Source organism: Vanacampus margaritifer, chromosome 10, assembly GCF_051991255.1.
Source record: "Vanacampus margaritifer isolate UIUO_Vmar chromosome 10, RoL_Vmar_1.0, whole genome shotgun sequence".
Lineage (NCBI taxonomy): Eukaryota > Metazoa > Chordata > Actinopteri > Syngnathiformes > Syngnathidae > Vanacampus > Vanacampus margaritifer.
The window spans coordinates 9,177,443-9,193,907 of record NC_135441.1 but is presented as its reverse complement, the minus strand read 5'-3'; the positions used below and the strand labels follow the sequence as shown (position 1 = coordinate 9,193,907).

General features: G+C 37.7%; 1 protein-coding gene across 3 annotated transcripts in view; it reads left to right on the top strand.

Annotated features, from left to right (window-relative positions):
* The window catches only part of tenm1 (teneurin transmembrane protein 1), a 254,249-nt gene that overhangs the window by 24,522 nt on the left and 213,262 nt on the right, over nucleotides 1-16,465 (top strand). For all 3 annotated transcript variants that reach the window (XM_077577571.1, XM_077577573.1, XM_077577570.1), the window contains exon 3: nucleotides 7,165-7,482. In XM_077577571.1, coding sequence (XP_077433697.1) covers nucleotides 7,165-7,482 — 318 coding nt within the window. The remainder of the gene's footprint in view (nucleotides 1-7,164; nucleotides 7,483-16,465) is intronic.

The window sequence follows — 16,465 nt, the reverse complement described above, 5'->3', positions numbered from 1 at the left end:
TTTATGTTTTACATTTGCTATAAATGTTTTAAGGCTCTAAAACCCCTCACCACACAGTTTATACACTTTTCTTATGGAGGCATTTACATTTTCTCACGTTTCTTTCTTGTTTAAACATTCTCAATGTTCAAACCTTCATACATTTTTATAAAATACGTACATTGCTGTTAAAAAAAAAAGCGCTCCCCCCTATGGTTATATACACATTTTGTTGTTTTTATTTCCATTTATATTTATTTTTTTGTATTTACTTTTTGAATTATTATTAAATTGTTATTATTATTATTATTAAATTATTATTATTATTAAATTATTATTATTTATGTATTTATTGATGTATTTATTTAAAATTTTACCAGTTTTGGTCCTCCATATTTATTTACCTATAAGTGCACCCTCAAAGCTTCACAGAAGCGGCTCAAAAGGCGGACAAAGACACACATATGCCCACACACACAGGTTTATATAAAAAGGGCCTATGTGAATTACCTATTACAGTCTACAATGAGCCAGAAGGACAGTTGGAGGCAGCCAATTACCTCTCCTCCACGGAGGTGATATTTCCCTCCCACAGCTAAACTGGGTCAGCCCCAAACCTCTTTGGCCTCACCTGGGGTGGAACACCACCCTTCATTACACACACAGACACAGACACACATGAGGTAACGCTGACGTATACACACTAAGAAATTCTTCCCTGCCGGTGACAGGAAGAGAAATGGGCCAGAGCGTGCTGTGATGGATGGCCTTTATGCAGGTCATGTATGGTGTTAAGAGAGAAGCTGTACCTCATCAGGACTGTGCTGCTGTGCAGGGTTCACCGTGATCAATAGATGCACTTTCTGCCACCCTAACGTCCTGCTTTTCGGCAAGACCATCACAGCATGCTAACAAGCAACATTATCCATCCATGACCGTTGCAGCCATTTGGACAAGCCATTCCTGCGATTTCATATTTTAAATTACCGCCTACTATGGATTTTGTCCTGTTGCGTGTAACCACCCACGATGACCATCAGTCATCACCGATGTGTGCCAGCATTTGTCTATTCAAGTTTCGCTGTCTTTCCATTATATGAAAAAAAATAGAAAAAGAACGTTATTAGCGTACCATATGATACTGATGACGTGCATTCACATCATACGGTCAGGTGCAAACGATCCCCCAAAGCAGCCTTTCAAATGTCAATGATAGCTGGTAATATGAAGCACATCTGTTCATCTTTGGGCAACAGAGTTATATAAAGTATAGCCTGCCTAAGTAACCAACTGTTAAGGGGGGCATCGCCTCCAGTGACATTTTTAATGGATGACAGAGATCAGGCAATTCATCTTATTCCCAAAGCATATTATTCACATTTCCTGTCATATATGAGTCTGCCTTTCTTTGCTGTTCCTTTTTCTATTTCCTGATGTCACATACAGTAGATGGGATTTTATTTTATTTTTGGTCAATTTAATGGTACATCCCACCCAGTCCAGCAACTGAGAAGCTCTACGTATGAGATGCTGAGGTCAGGCACAAAGCTATATCGGATTCTTTGCCAGTAAATAGCGCTGCTGACCATAATAATTTCCTTTGTGTCATGTCAGCGTAACAGAAAATCATCACTGTCCAAATAAATCAGTTTTCTTCTGATTAGTTTTTGGAATAAAGGGGAAGGGAGCAATTGCTCTGTACACTCAATAGTTGATGAAATGCACCCTTTTTATTATTAGCCAGTCTCATTCAATGTAAACACTCCTACTGGATGATTAACATATTTAAGTGCCATCATTATGTAAAACAATTGTTTTATTGCATTTATATTATTCTACTGCGGGATAATATAGGATTGCAAATATATTTGTTATAAATAATAACTAGAAGTGTAACTTCTGTAGAACCTTTAAAAAAATATTTTACTCGTTTAAATTATTAATATTTTTGTTTCAGTTTCTCCGCAATTTAGTCTGACATCATCAAAGAAATTAAAATATCAGACAAAGGTAATCCAAGTAAATACGATTCCTGGCCATGTGTAAAAAACTAAATCGTTAGAACCTCAATTAACTCCCTTTTAACCACATCCTTTTGGAATTCATTTTCACGGACCACACCCAAGACAGATTACCTCCAGACCTGCTCAAATTATGTTTACAATTTATCTAACCTGTCTGATCAAATGAAGTTGGCCAGTTACAATAAAATGCCACCATTCAAAGAAATTCAAGAACAGATGAGAAATAATAAGAATAATGCATCAAATTTATATAGCAAAACTCACCAACAAACCAATTTCTGAATAACTATAATAAATAAATAAATAAATAAAATCAAGGTTTTAGAGTGGGCAATAGCCAAAGCCGGTAACACTCCATTGCTGAATTAAAACAGGAAAGACTGAGCCCAAATATCGCCACAGAAATATAAGAGACTCATTTCATTGCCTGTTATAGAAAATGCTTGAATTGAGTTGTTGCTGCTGAGAATGGCCTAATTGGTCATTGGGTCTAGGGGTCTAAGTGGTCATTCACAGTGTCAGGTAGCATTGAATAGTTTTTCCCTTAAAATACAACCACTATTGAATAATACTTACTTCTGTTTTCTTTGAAAGTTGCATTTGTCTGATGATATTAAAGTGGGGAATTTATGAAAAAAAATGAGTAGGGTGTCACCTACTTTCACGGCACTTTAATTTTACTTGGTGGCATGGCTTAGTGGTAGAGTGGTTGTCTCCCAACCTGAAAGTTGTGGGTTTGATCCTCGAACTTTACCATATAGAAGTGTCCTTGAGCAAGATACTGAATCCCAATTTGCTCCTAGTAGGCCTGGCAGTGCATTGCAGCGTCCTATTGGTGTATGTATGCATGTATGCGTGAATGGTTGAATGTGAGCCTTTACCATTTGGTAAAATAAAAGTGCTACTTAAGTGCACTCCATTAACTTCTGTTTTTTTTCTCCTTTGGACTTTAATATGGGCAAAAGTAATATGTTTATTACTCGAGTCGGGTCCATTGTGCCCTTTATAGGACACTGTGAAATGGATCATGTAAACTATGTTCATCTTTCACTATATTTCATCATAACTTTTTCATTTGTGCCATTAACTTTGTTCACTGATTGGCTGGAGGACAACATAAACATAAATATTGCTCTTGTGCTTATTGCTACATGTGTTAAATGAGGCCTAAGCAGATGAGTGTGTCATACTTAAACCTACTTCAGCTTCCTTCATTTGAATTATGGCAGCTGGACAGCAAGATGGTGCTATTTAGAGAGGTTTAAGTGAGTGAATCAAACATAATCAAGTGGAACAAGCCCTCCACACATTCATTGTGGAAATTGCACTCTTGAACAAACAAAATGTAAATGTGCTTGTCTCAGTTGGATCAAGTACTGAACCAAACATGAATGGAATGAGTGTTGTTGTTTTTTGAGGGGGGGTTTATAACCAAATTCTATACAACTTTTTTTCCCAATTTCAGAGGAAATGACTTCAAATATATAATTATGGCAACTTTTTTGTGTTACAATTGATTTAAAAAAAATCAAAAGGGGTTGGCTTGTTTGCTCTTGTCCAACTACAGGCACTTTTAGTCTAAAAGTACACTTTGCCACTTTTTTTGTGTGTGCTCAGAATATAACACAGAGACACCATGGCACACTAATGTTCATCCCAGTGGCCAACAGGTCTAAACTCCTGGGTTTTGTCAGGCACTTCTCTGTCATTGTATCCACCAGGAGATATTTTTGTGTATGCATAACAGTTTATTTTGTTCACAGAACCTGAGATCTCAATGTGGGCCAAATTTTGTATTTCCTCCTGCAGTAGTGACAGATTGCTGGCACACAAGTTACAGTGATTTGTTTTGTGTGATTTGTTATTTATTGTGCAGTTGCTTAGAGGAGAAAATCCAGAAGGTAGGATACATTCTGTCAATCTAGGAACAAATAGGCTAAAAACAGAAGTACAAAATCATCCTTTCATCTGCAGTCTACATTTCTTCAGTAGAATCCGTTTGGATTTCAATTCATGCCACAATTTCTTTTAAATTACATCAACTCAATTTCTTCCACATGTACATTCTAAACAACTGCCAAAGCAGCTAAGAAAGACAATTTACTCAGCTGCATCTATATTATTATTATTCTTATAAAGAAAAAAAAAGAAAAAAATCTCTATTGAATTGAATGGAATTGAATTGAGGTGTAACCGGAGAACTAACACAGTTTATCTGATGTTCTCAGATAACGGCTTGATTCTTGGGATTGCAGGGCGTTCTAATACCTGAAAGCATGCAAGGCTCAATTTTTCCCTCAGTCTGAGTCAATATTAATAAGGTTTGATCTTTATCTGATCTCTTCACCCCACCAAGGAGAATATAGATGAGATCAGTGCTCTGTTTGAGCAGCAGTTCAATACATCTCAAGTTCAATAACACACATCAGGTAGTCAGAACAGGATATGGCTGCATTGCAAATGTGCAAGAAAAATTAAGGCTGTCATTTTGACCTATCAATCTCAAATGAGTCTTAAGAATTTTAGAACGGTATTTGGGCAAAAGTATTATATGATGAGAATTTTCTTTTGTGAATCCATAGTAATTTTGGGGCAGTCCATCCCCAAAAAATTTTTTTCAAAAAATGAGTGAGAGGTAGCCCAAAAATGTACTCAAGTAAGAGTACTGTTACTTTAGAATATGACTCTAGTAAAAGTAAAACGTAGTCCTCCAAATAATTACTTGAATAAGAGTAAAAAAAAAGTACTATGCAAAAAACTAATGACAAAAAAAAACGTACTGCATTCAATGATACTGGTAAATCAAATCATAAAAGAAAATCTTTATAAAAATAACAAACCATTCAATCATTCAAATCATCATCAAATTCAGCCGTAAGAAACGTTGTTATACTATTTTGTTTCCACTTGTTAAACAGCACAAAAGGCTCACCAAAAGGACAGTTAGAAAAAGTCTGCACACCCATGTTCAAATGCCAGACTTTTGTGATGAAAAAATATGAAACCAAGATAAATAATTTTTAAACATTTTCCACCATTCATGTGACGTTTAACCTGTACAACTCAACATCATTTTTAAACATCTTTTTGTCAGGCAAGGTAAAGAAAAAATGTGTTGAATTGCTGATAACTGGATTGTGGATGTGCTCAGAAGTAACCAAACTTCAAATTACATGCTGTTTTGTTGACCAGATGTATTTTTCTTCTTATAAATGCTAGAATGATAAGGGGTTAAAACTACCCTGTAAGTACAATTTAACCAAAAAGTTGCATAATTGTGACAGAATCAATGTAGTGTTAATGTCAACCTTTGTTGACCACACAAAATTTTGAAAGAACATCAGTGAAATCGATGTATAGTATTATGCTGAGCTTTTGACAAAAGCCTTCAGAAAAAGAAAAGGAAATATAGAGTTAGTTTCCCATTTGTAATAGCTTCCTTATGGCAGGGGGCAATAATGAGTCTGAACCTGCCCTTGATTTATAGAGTCTCATTAAAAGGTGTGCCCCTGTACTAGGGTGCATCAACTTTGAATGGGAATTTTTAATGTGATAATATGAATTTGGATTTTGCATTTTGTTCTAATTATCAAAAAAATGACTTTAACAATTTTTTTTAGGAAATCTATTGAAATGTAGGGGTGACACCAAGCACACAAACTTTTGCAAATTTTGTAAAAATTTGATATTTTTAGAGTAATTGTCCAAAGTTCACTGGGAAATGCTGAATCCAGTACAGTTTTTAATAGTAGTATATTCTCTTGGGTTATTAAAGTTCATTTAGTTTGTTTCCCCTAGAGGGAACTTGGACATTTCTCAGAACTCAACCTTAAAAACTTCAAATTCATTCGTCCTGTAGACATAATGAATGGTGTTCAATGGAGCATGCCTGTGTGGACTTAGCCTGATTTTTTGAAGTGTGATGGAAATTAGACACATATAAAGTTGAATTGATTGGAGCACATTCTGCAGATGCTGCTCCTCCGTGGCCACTCCAACAAAATCAGATGTGAGCTTGATGCCACACTCGGCACAGTCGTTGACCACATTGACTGCACGTACATTGATCTCACTTTTTAATCATGATTACTAACAATAATTGGGTCATTTCTATTAGCTTTGGTGCCATTTTAGCCTTCAAAATGTTTTTTTTTTCATTTAATATCCAACAGTGTTCATTATATAAATAGAAAAAGCTATTGGTCCAGCTTAACACGTTATGAAGTAACCATTTTTAAAATTGGGTTGTTCTCTAACTGTGGTTTGTAAACCTTTGCTAGCTTAGTTAGCTTTATGTAATGAACACAAAAAAAACTATATAAAGACTTAAATGACTGTAAAAGTAAAAACAAAAAAAAAAACACAATTACAGATATGATAGTGTAATGTACTCAAGAATAATTAGGTCATTACTAGTACCTATTCTGCACACTTTTAGCTATAAAATGGTTTTATTTCTTTTAACAGTCAATAATTCCTCATTAATATCAATCAGGGTTTATTACGCTGTAAGCAAAACATACTAGTCCATCTTAACATGTTATGATGTAACCATTTTTTGAATAGGTTTGTTTAACTAGCCTAACTGAGGTTAGCAAACGTATATAAAGGCCTCTATGACTGTAAAAGTAAAAAAAACAACAAACACACACACAACATATATGATAATAATAAGACTATACATACCCAACTGAAACAATGAAGGTCACTTCACCTCACAGTTTCTTGAGAAGCAGTCTTTTGCTTTTGCACCCATTGACCACAATTTACTAATAGTAAAAAAACAAATACATGGTGGCACCCCTAAACCATCATATATTGCATAAATATTTTGCATGTGTAATTTCTTGATACATTGTAACACTTTTGATTCCCAGCTATATATATATCTATATATATATATATATATATATATATATATATATATATATATATATATATATATATATATTTTTTTTTGATGCACCCTACCCAATATTTTTCTGAGTACTATCTAAATCTTTTAATATTATAAGGCATGTATGTTCCCCCAGTGTTTGGTTTGTCTATCTATCAACACCTGGTCACCAAAGCTGCTGAAGCAAACAACAAACAAACTGCATTATTAGAGGATTTGCTGTCTTCAGGCTTTCAATCTGTCTCCGCATCTCCCCTTCTGAAGATTTAGATTTCTGCAAGGTCAGTCAGATGAGGAGTCCAGACTTCGTCCATCAACAGCAACAACTGCAGCATCAAGAAGAGGAGGAGGAAGCATTATGCGCCGGAACGACCGCTCACATCCGCAGCCGCGGCTACTCCCTGGGCGTAGGTTCAGATGTGGACACCGAGCCGGAAGTGGAACCTTCGCCCGCTCACGGCCTGCAGCACATGTGGATGCGTGGCTTGAAGTCTGAGCAGAGCTCTTGCCTGTCAAGCCGCGCCAACTCTGCCCTGTCTCTCACAGACACCGAGCATGACAGGAAATCTGAGCCCGATAATGGTGAGTGATAAAACCTCTTTTCACACTCTATAAGGAGATTGTCCATCAAAGCCAGAGGAGATAGAAAATTTAGCACAGCATAGTGCACATTTGATGGTGCATTACTGTGCATGTAAGTACCGTGCAGCACATTCTGAAACCTAGCAACTTCTGTAATTTTCTCCATAACTGCATTTTCAATACACCTTCACATTTCATATTGAATAGAATATAAATCCATTTTGAAACAATATAAAAACATCAAACACTTTTCATGGCTTGAGTTACAGCCTTAAGCAATTATAAGACTGAAACTCTGTTTCCAGAGTCTTGCTATTGCTTAAATTTGTCTTTCTTTGAAGGCTCTTTTATGTGGTGAAATAACGAGTATTTGCTATTGGTCATTCAACCTCAGCTTGCTCCCTAAAGGTGGGAATAGTGGTGATTTTTTATTTTGTATTTTTTTTAGAAAAGTCTAATTATGAACAACCACTTCATATGATTTGGAGAGGATCGGCTATCCACTGAAAGCTGAAACTAATTTGGCGTAAGTTTTTTTTCAGGTCTATTAATCATCGGGTCAGGCGTCTTGAGTAACTGGCGACTGTCAGCGGCTGACATTTGTCTCCTAGGGAGGGCTTTATCCGGGAAGGAGAGAGACGTTGTGAGGTTAAGGTAAAGAAATGAGTCCAACTGGAAAGGAGCTTGGGATTGAGCCAACTATCTGTCTTGCACTGGCGGTCTTGGCTCCCTGCAGATGGAGAGTTAGTTAGAGGTGCGCACAAACAAAGACAGAGCTCTCCAACTCCTCCCCAAGGGCACTGTCTGTTTATGTGCTGCGAAAAAGTGGAACGTATTCAGAGGCTGAGGATAACATAAAGCAAGCGGCTGAAAATGATGAAGAGGGGGAAAAAAGGTAGAGACAGTGTGAACAAAAATGCTAATGAGATCATACAAATGGTAATGTAATGGTATAATTAGAATGTGAATAAAACAAATGAGGGGTTGATGGGAAAATAGGTAAAGGGGAAACTATGTTAAGCAAAGAGGGCTGAAGTGGAGTGGTATAAGACAAAAATTATGCAGGAAGGGTTTTAGGGTGTGCTTGTTGTTGTTTGGGATGCACCCAGGGGTGCACTTTAATGACAGCCTGATTGGAAAAGGAGTCCGACTAATGCAAAATCACACAGCGGAAGAGGAGCGAATGAGAGGGAGGGAGTGGAAGTGCTTGCAGCATTACACGGTAATCAATTTGTGATGGCTGTGTGCATATGGACCAAAATAATTATCATTTAAGATGAGGCACTCCATCTTTATCCGGGGTCAAAAAAAGGAGAATGATAGATAGACATGCAGAAAAGAGGCGCAAATAAGGATGGAAGTGGCGCAGGTGAGAGGAGAGGATTTAAATGTTCAAAGCAATTGGCTTAAGTGCTGCGATGCACCATGAAAGCTGGTTTATGTGTGGATTTTATGTGTCACATGAAGGACTAAATGTCCAGTGGCTTCGTGAACCCGACACATTCACTCCCTTCTGTTTCTTTTGACTCATACTTCACCCCTCTCTTGAATTGCTATCTGTTACTTGGCAACCTTTATTCCTCTGCTCTCATTTATTCTCTTCCACTTCCTGTCCATCCCACTGTGACACGTGGCCAGGTGTGTCCATGCGTGGAATCCTCTAATAGGAAATACATTATGGATGTCACACTTCTCTCCACAGCAAAGTCTAATACTCTCCCCTGTTCGCATCGATAATAAAAGTAAGAGACACTTGCTAAAAAAGTAAAGATTTTGGTGTAAAGGGGCTCGAATCAAAAGCTTACATTGCTTCCTAAACGAAAGTGCATTTTAAGTCAGACAGACCTTGCTCTCCCTTTGTCTTCAAAGCACACACCCCTCACAAATCCATTAATGATGTCAGCTTAAAACTGGCAGAAATCCATTTGGTCCTCGTCTGATTGAAGGTGGCAAGTCAATTTTGTCAGTGAATGTGTTGTCGGTGCATGTGTTATGAGGAAAATAGAGAGACAAAGGGAAAGATTTCGTTTTAAAATTCATCACATGCCTGCCTGCATTCTTTTATGTATATGTGATTAAAAAAAAAAAAGATAAGGCAGGCTGCATGTGTGCGGGCTTTGGTGGTTTCTATGTCCAAGTGTGACACCTCCCTTGAGGATGGCTGTAGGCATTCCAGAGCATCAGTCAAGCCTGCTGGCAAACTCGTGAAAATATCAACCTCTCCGCATTGATGACAAAGAGTGCAATGTTAGAGTTGAGGAGATTGGCAGTACAAAAGACAAAATAAGGTTCAGCTGGAGTTTATCACCGACACTCTCACTGGCACATGCAGGGACGCACAGTTATGACCAGAGGAAAGCCCACAAGCTGTATTGTTGAACCATCAGATTTGGGTTGGATCGGGATTCATTTTGGTTTGACAATTCAACTACCGCATCCGTTCACTTTACAATGAAACCTTTAGGCACTCGTTTAAATATTCCCAAATTCAAAATTGCTACTCCAGAAGCATAGTTTACATACACATTTTAATTTCAGGAACATTTGAAGTTAAGTTTTTATGTTTATTTAATCAATGGTATTCATTATATAATGACATCATTCTTTACTAACACAATCAAATGGGGTCCCATGCTCAATAAAGAAATACATGAATATTTAGGCTGCATTGATTATTTGGAAGAGGAAGTTTTTCTTCAGTCACAGTTGAGTACATTTATGACTGAAGTATACACAACATGCACACACTACAGGAAAGGCATATTCTTGAATTGTACCTCACTTTGAACAATGCTAGATGAAACATCTTTATTCTATATCTTTAACCTGGATTCGATCAAACCCCAGGGGTTCGGTGAGTCGGTCAAGGCATACTCCCGACTCAAATTATTACATGATGACGCTACATTGCCTGGTATATATGTAGTCGACTTGTGGCTGTTGTGATGGTACGTCGTGTGATTTCTTTATCATTATAATTCCTTCATACTATGTCAAGCAAAAAATAATAATGTGGTCGGTCTAATATGTGCAATATGAATTCACATGTATAACGTAACGTAGGGTGTTCCACCGGGTTCAATTTTAGGTCTTGTTCTGTTTTCATTGAATCGGCTGTCCCTCAGTTCCATCTTACAAAAACAGCGGTAGTTGTCTAAGGTGCCCTATATAGAGAGTTGAGTTGAGTGATGGGGGTCAGCATCCTAACAGATTTGCAATGCCGAGTTGAGCAATTGTAGTCCAGCACAACTACCTATCTAGCAAAACTAATTGAACATTTCTTTAAGCTGCATGGAGATGGGGAATACAAGAACACAACACTTTTTGAATTCAAGGTGAAAATTCTATTCATTTGATTCAGATTCGATGAAAAGGCTACACTCTTGGTTTTGTTCACCAGGAAACCCTATACATATATTTTAAATTAAAAAAAAGAAAGAAAAAGAAACAACAAACAAATATTTTTCCATAAAGATGGGTTTGGTGAAAGCACATAGAAAACTGGTGGGGTTCTGTGCCTCCAACAAGGTTTTTTTCTGTTGACCATCCGTGTATCTGTTTGTCAAGCACAAGTAAGTCTATGTACCTGACTTGGAGTGTTATTTTGTTTCTTTTAGATTGGACGTGACAACTGACAGGTACTCTAAGCAAAAGCAATGATCTAACAAAGGCTGAAAGGAAGCAGGGAACTAAATACTAAAACTGACAAGGCAACCAGGAACACCTGGACAAGAGACGAGTGGCTAAGTGAGCTGATTGGTAGACACAAGGGACAGGGCTGACAAGAACAAGGGGACACAAAACCCTAACGAGACAAACATAAAACAAACTACAAGAAAACAATACAGTGAAGCATGAAACAAAACTATGTTTAACTTATTCACTCACAGCCATTTTCGCTGAAGCAACCCCCTTTGCTCCCGGCTGTTTTAGTGGATTTTGACTGATTTTGCAAGGTCCACAGAATATTCTGTTCTATTGCTATAAAAAAACATGGAACCTACCAAACAAAAGATTAGAGTCTCTTCTTTTATCAGGTAAAAAAAGCATATTTGTATCTGTTTCGTTTTTGCAGCAATTATCATTAGAATATAGCTAAGTTTCATCATTATTCACAAGCCTGTTGAAAACACTGGGAAAAAAGCTTGTTGCAACATGGCCCTGTTTGATGGCCACCTGCTGGCCGTTTTTTGTAACAACTACCATTGCTTTAAGCGACTTCTTCATATCAGAAGCTGTGTCAAAGCCTTCTGTATACGCTTTTGGGAGTGCAGGACAAAGTATTAAAAGACATATCTATACGTTTTGGGGTTTGAATGAGTTAATATCCACAAAAAGACAAATCATGCCATGTGTGTACCATATATTAGTGCAGTTTTTCTCAGCCCTGGTCCTCGGGGCACACTATCCAGCCTGTTTTCCATGTCTTCCGATATCAACGCAGGTGAGGATCGTTATCAAGCTTCTCCAGAGCTTGCTGAGGAGCTCTCATTGGAATCACCTGCGTTGGGAATTGAGAGACATGGAAAACAGGCTAGATAATGTGCCCCAAGGACCAGGGTTGAGAAACACTGTTTTCGTGGATAGACAATATTGCAATGCAGTAAAGCAAATGTGATGTAGTCACTGTGGTACACTAAATAAGAGATGGATTTATTCCCAGTCCCCAACTGGCTACAGTAAAAAAAAAAAATAAATAAATACAAAATAATCAATTGCATTTGATTTACACATACATTGGGTGACAACAAAATAAAATGTTCACAAAAATGTTCATAATGTAGCCTAATGTAAATGACATCCATTAGTAACTAGCCAATCTCACATCAGACTCCAGCGTAATATGGCTCTGCCTTCGTCCACAGTCACTCACTGCAGCAGACAGCAACTATTATTAAAATCCTTGAATAGACATAACGGTAACTATGGTGTCTGCAGGATGCTGTGAAAATAAAAATGCACACTTAACACCAAAGCGAGGTAAATTTGGGAAAGAAAACCCAAGACATTCCTTGAATCTGTAAAAGACAAATGACTGCAGTACTTGCTACACGTTGTCACTGAAATGCAAATCAATAGAGATAGTTTGATGGTATGATGCTAGTGGATTGAAAAACATGAGCCTGGAATGTGGGTTACAGCACTCTCAAAATGAAATGCTAATTAAGTGACCAGATTTTCATTATTCATTCCCTCAAGGCCAATGTCTATCTTTATGGACTCGCCTTTGTTCTCATCTTTTTGCACTGACACTTTGGCATGCTGCAGACTACCTCCTGGCATTAACACACTGTTCTTTGTATGTTTCTTCCACCAAGCAGTGAGATTATAAAACACCTGCAAATCCCGTCAATTTAAAGGATCTCTCAAATATCAACGCAATTACCTTGGTTCGAGTAAGCACTTAATTCAGATTGGCTTCCGCCTCCATTATTTTTCTTTTCAAACTTGACTTCTCCCTCATATTTGCTTGATCCTGCCAAATTAATATACTTGATATATTTTAGTGTTCCACTTCAGACATAGATTGCAGATAATGGTCGGAGTAAAATTGGTTTTGAAATTGCTTCAGCTATTTACCATTCCCAGGTTAGCAATCACATCAAATGAAGGCAGTAGCACTCAAAAGCATGGCTTATTTTGATACATTTCATGTCATATTGTTTGTGTCGCTTAATAAAAAGACGACAAATGAAAATCGACACAATTGATTTTCTGCAAAAATCCAGAATAATTTCATTTATTGGCTTACTCACTGGAGTCAACAATGTTAACATATATGAATTAATTTGAATTGCACTTTAGAGAATTGTTTGCCACATGTTCTTATTGAACAGTGATTTCTCAAACCATGTTCATCAACAACAACAACAACAACAACAACTACAACAACCAACAACAACCTATAACTAACTTCAATATAAAATACAGATACTATATGTGTTAGAAACTGTGCAGTTAGCCATCCAGCCAACCTTGTTTTATACCACTCATCAAATTATGGGCAGCTGGAGCCTATCTTGGCTGACTTTGGTCAAAAGGTGGACTTCACCCTGTGCACCACACCAGCATCACTCACATGACAAGTATAGCATTAGCAACAGACGACTTTTCACACTCACGTTCACAGAAAATGTCCAGTAGACCATCAATGAATTAACGAACAATATCTCAACATTTGAAAACAGTTAAATGTGAGCGTTACTGGACATAATGATATATATATATATACAGTCCATGAACAAGTGTTGATCTATATCCCCCGGTTCTTAAAGCTATAGATCTTAGTCCGGCAGACACATAAACACTGTAAGTATGTTAATACCTCACAAACATGAGACTGTTTATTGCAGAAAGCTATCAACAATATTCACTAAAGAAAGCAATCTGAAAAAGACAGCTAAGGCAAGGGAAAATAGAATGATCATTCTAATACTGAAAAGTTATACTGGAATTGTAAGAAGGGTTGATAATGATCGATGGCTATGAAAAAAATAGTGTGCGGTTGAGGTGAAACTTGCAAAGGGCAATTAACCAAATATTATTGGATGCATATACTGAATATATTTGAGCTTTTATAGATCCTTCCTGCAGAAATTTTACCCTGGAATTTGGAGCTTTTTTTCAGAATATTGCCATGTTCACACCCCTTAAACTCTTTGACAATAAAGCACGTGGTAATTTTTTAGGTGTTTAAGGATACCTTGATACTGTAGTTTGAGTAGTACTTTCAAGATGCAAAGCTGAAAATATGGGGTTGGTTGACCAATAACATTTTATCAGCCTCCCTGCTGGAAGAGTCCACAGCTGTTCTTGTTGTGACTACAGTTTTAATTTGACATTTTTTTCATAATGCTGGAGGACTGCCAGACAAAAAGCTACCACAGATGTGGATGAACAATGAAGTGCAACCTGCGCTGTTGTTTTTTTCCCCCTGAGGAAAAGTGCTGAGGAAATTGGAAGTGGCAGTCAGAAAGAGAAAGTTCTCCCTGAAATATCCATCCACAAGTTTTTGACAAGTCCATGATGTATGCGTCCATCAAAACAAATATACAAAAATGGGATCAAAAATGAAAAAAAAGAAGGGAAAAAAAGACTTCACACATCAGCAGCACTCCTGCGCATGTGCAATCTATTAATCCTCTCATTATATTCGGCACAGATAATCAAAAAAAATATTTTGTGGAATTTACTCTGAATCAATTGAGCACCCAATTTTTGTTAAAACAAACAAACAATGCATGTTGTCATTCCACCCCTGAAAAAGGCTCGAGGTTATCTACCGACAAAGCAAATGAGATGTGTTTGCACAAGGTTTATAACTGGGGATGTGGCTGTGTTCAGAATTAACCCGTCACTTTCAAACTCATGTTAAATGAGAGTCAGCACACCTGCCACCATATAAAGTGCCTAGCCCTGGGATTAACCCCAAATAAAGTTTCTATTTTCTAGTTGACTATTTTATTTTTCCCTGCGGAAGCCTGAAGGTTTATTGCAAACACTGACTGTCATTCAGAACTATTTTTAATTATTTCCGCTTTGACTAAGGTCCAAATCATCAAACTTTAGCAAATTTTCTTACATATGTTTTGGAGATTTAATTTTTTGCAACATACAGCTGGACTTGGATTGTTTTCTTTGTAAGAAGCTTGTGTCTTGGGAACTTCCCCGTTGCCCAGACATATTAGGAAGTTGAGAGAGTGCTGCCACATTTACTAAGCATTCCTGCCGCTCCTTCAATGTTGCTGTCAGCCTCTTGGCAGCCACACAGACCAGTTTTCTTCTTGTTTTTTTTCATTAATTTTGGAGGGACATTCAGTTCTTGGTCATGTCACACTTATTTTTTCCACTTGATGGTTGCTGTCTTTACTATATTCCATGAAAAATTAAATGCTTTGAAAATTATTTTGTATGCTTCTCCTGACTGATACATTTGAACAATAAGATCACTGTGATGCTGTGGAAGCTCTCTGCAGACCATGGTGTGTGCTATTAGATGTAACTGCACAAAAGCGTAGTAGAACATTTTAACATGTAAAAAAATAATTAAATTAGGGTTAAATTGCATTCAATTTGCATTGAACATGAGTTTGAATCTGATTTTGTCAATACACAGCCGCAGCCCCAGTTACTGTATAACAAGGTGTGCACACTTAGTCATTGTGTTCTCATCTCAGTTGTTTATTTTTACTTCCCCTCTCAAATATTTTGTAGACATTTTATGAAAACATATTAAAACATAAATCTATTGCCTCAACTGTGATTTTCAAATATGCCGGAGTGGAAATACATTATTCAATTAAGCACTTTGTTTCCCATCTTGAAACCAAGAAAACATTGTCTGTTAAACTGGTATTTTTCTGTTCATAATGGATCTTTTGTCCCTGTCAAGGGTGAAGACAAATGCACATTTTACTCAAATAAAACATATTTAAGGGCTGGTCAAAACAAGGTAGACTAGGAAGAATAGGCTGAACATTGACAGTTTTATATTAGGTCTGTATGTAAAAATGATGTCCATCCATCTTCTGCCGCTTATCCGAGGTCGGGTCACGGGAGCAGCAGCTTTAGGAGGGAAGCCCAGACTTCCCTCTCCCCAACCACTTCAACCAGCTCCACCGGCGGGATCCCAAGGCGCTCCAAGGCCAGCCGAGAGACAGTCTCTCCAGCGTGTCCTGGGTCGTCCCCGGGGCCTCCCGCCGATGGGACATGCCCGGAACACTTCTCCAGGGAGGCGTCCAGGAGGCATCCAAACCAGATGCCCGAGCCACTTCAGCTGGCTCCTCTCAACGCGGAGACTCTGAGTCCCTCCCGGATGACCGAGCGTCTCACCCTATCTCTAAGGGAGAGCGCGGACACCCTAGGGAGGAAACGTATTCCTCTTCTATCCGGGATCTTGTTCTTTCGGTCACGACCAGTGGTGTAGTCCAGGGTATACGATGTATGCACACTTCTTTCCTCTTTCCATCCTCCTGGATGTGCA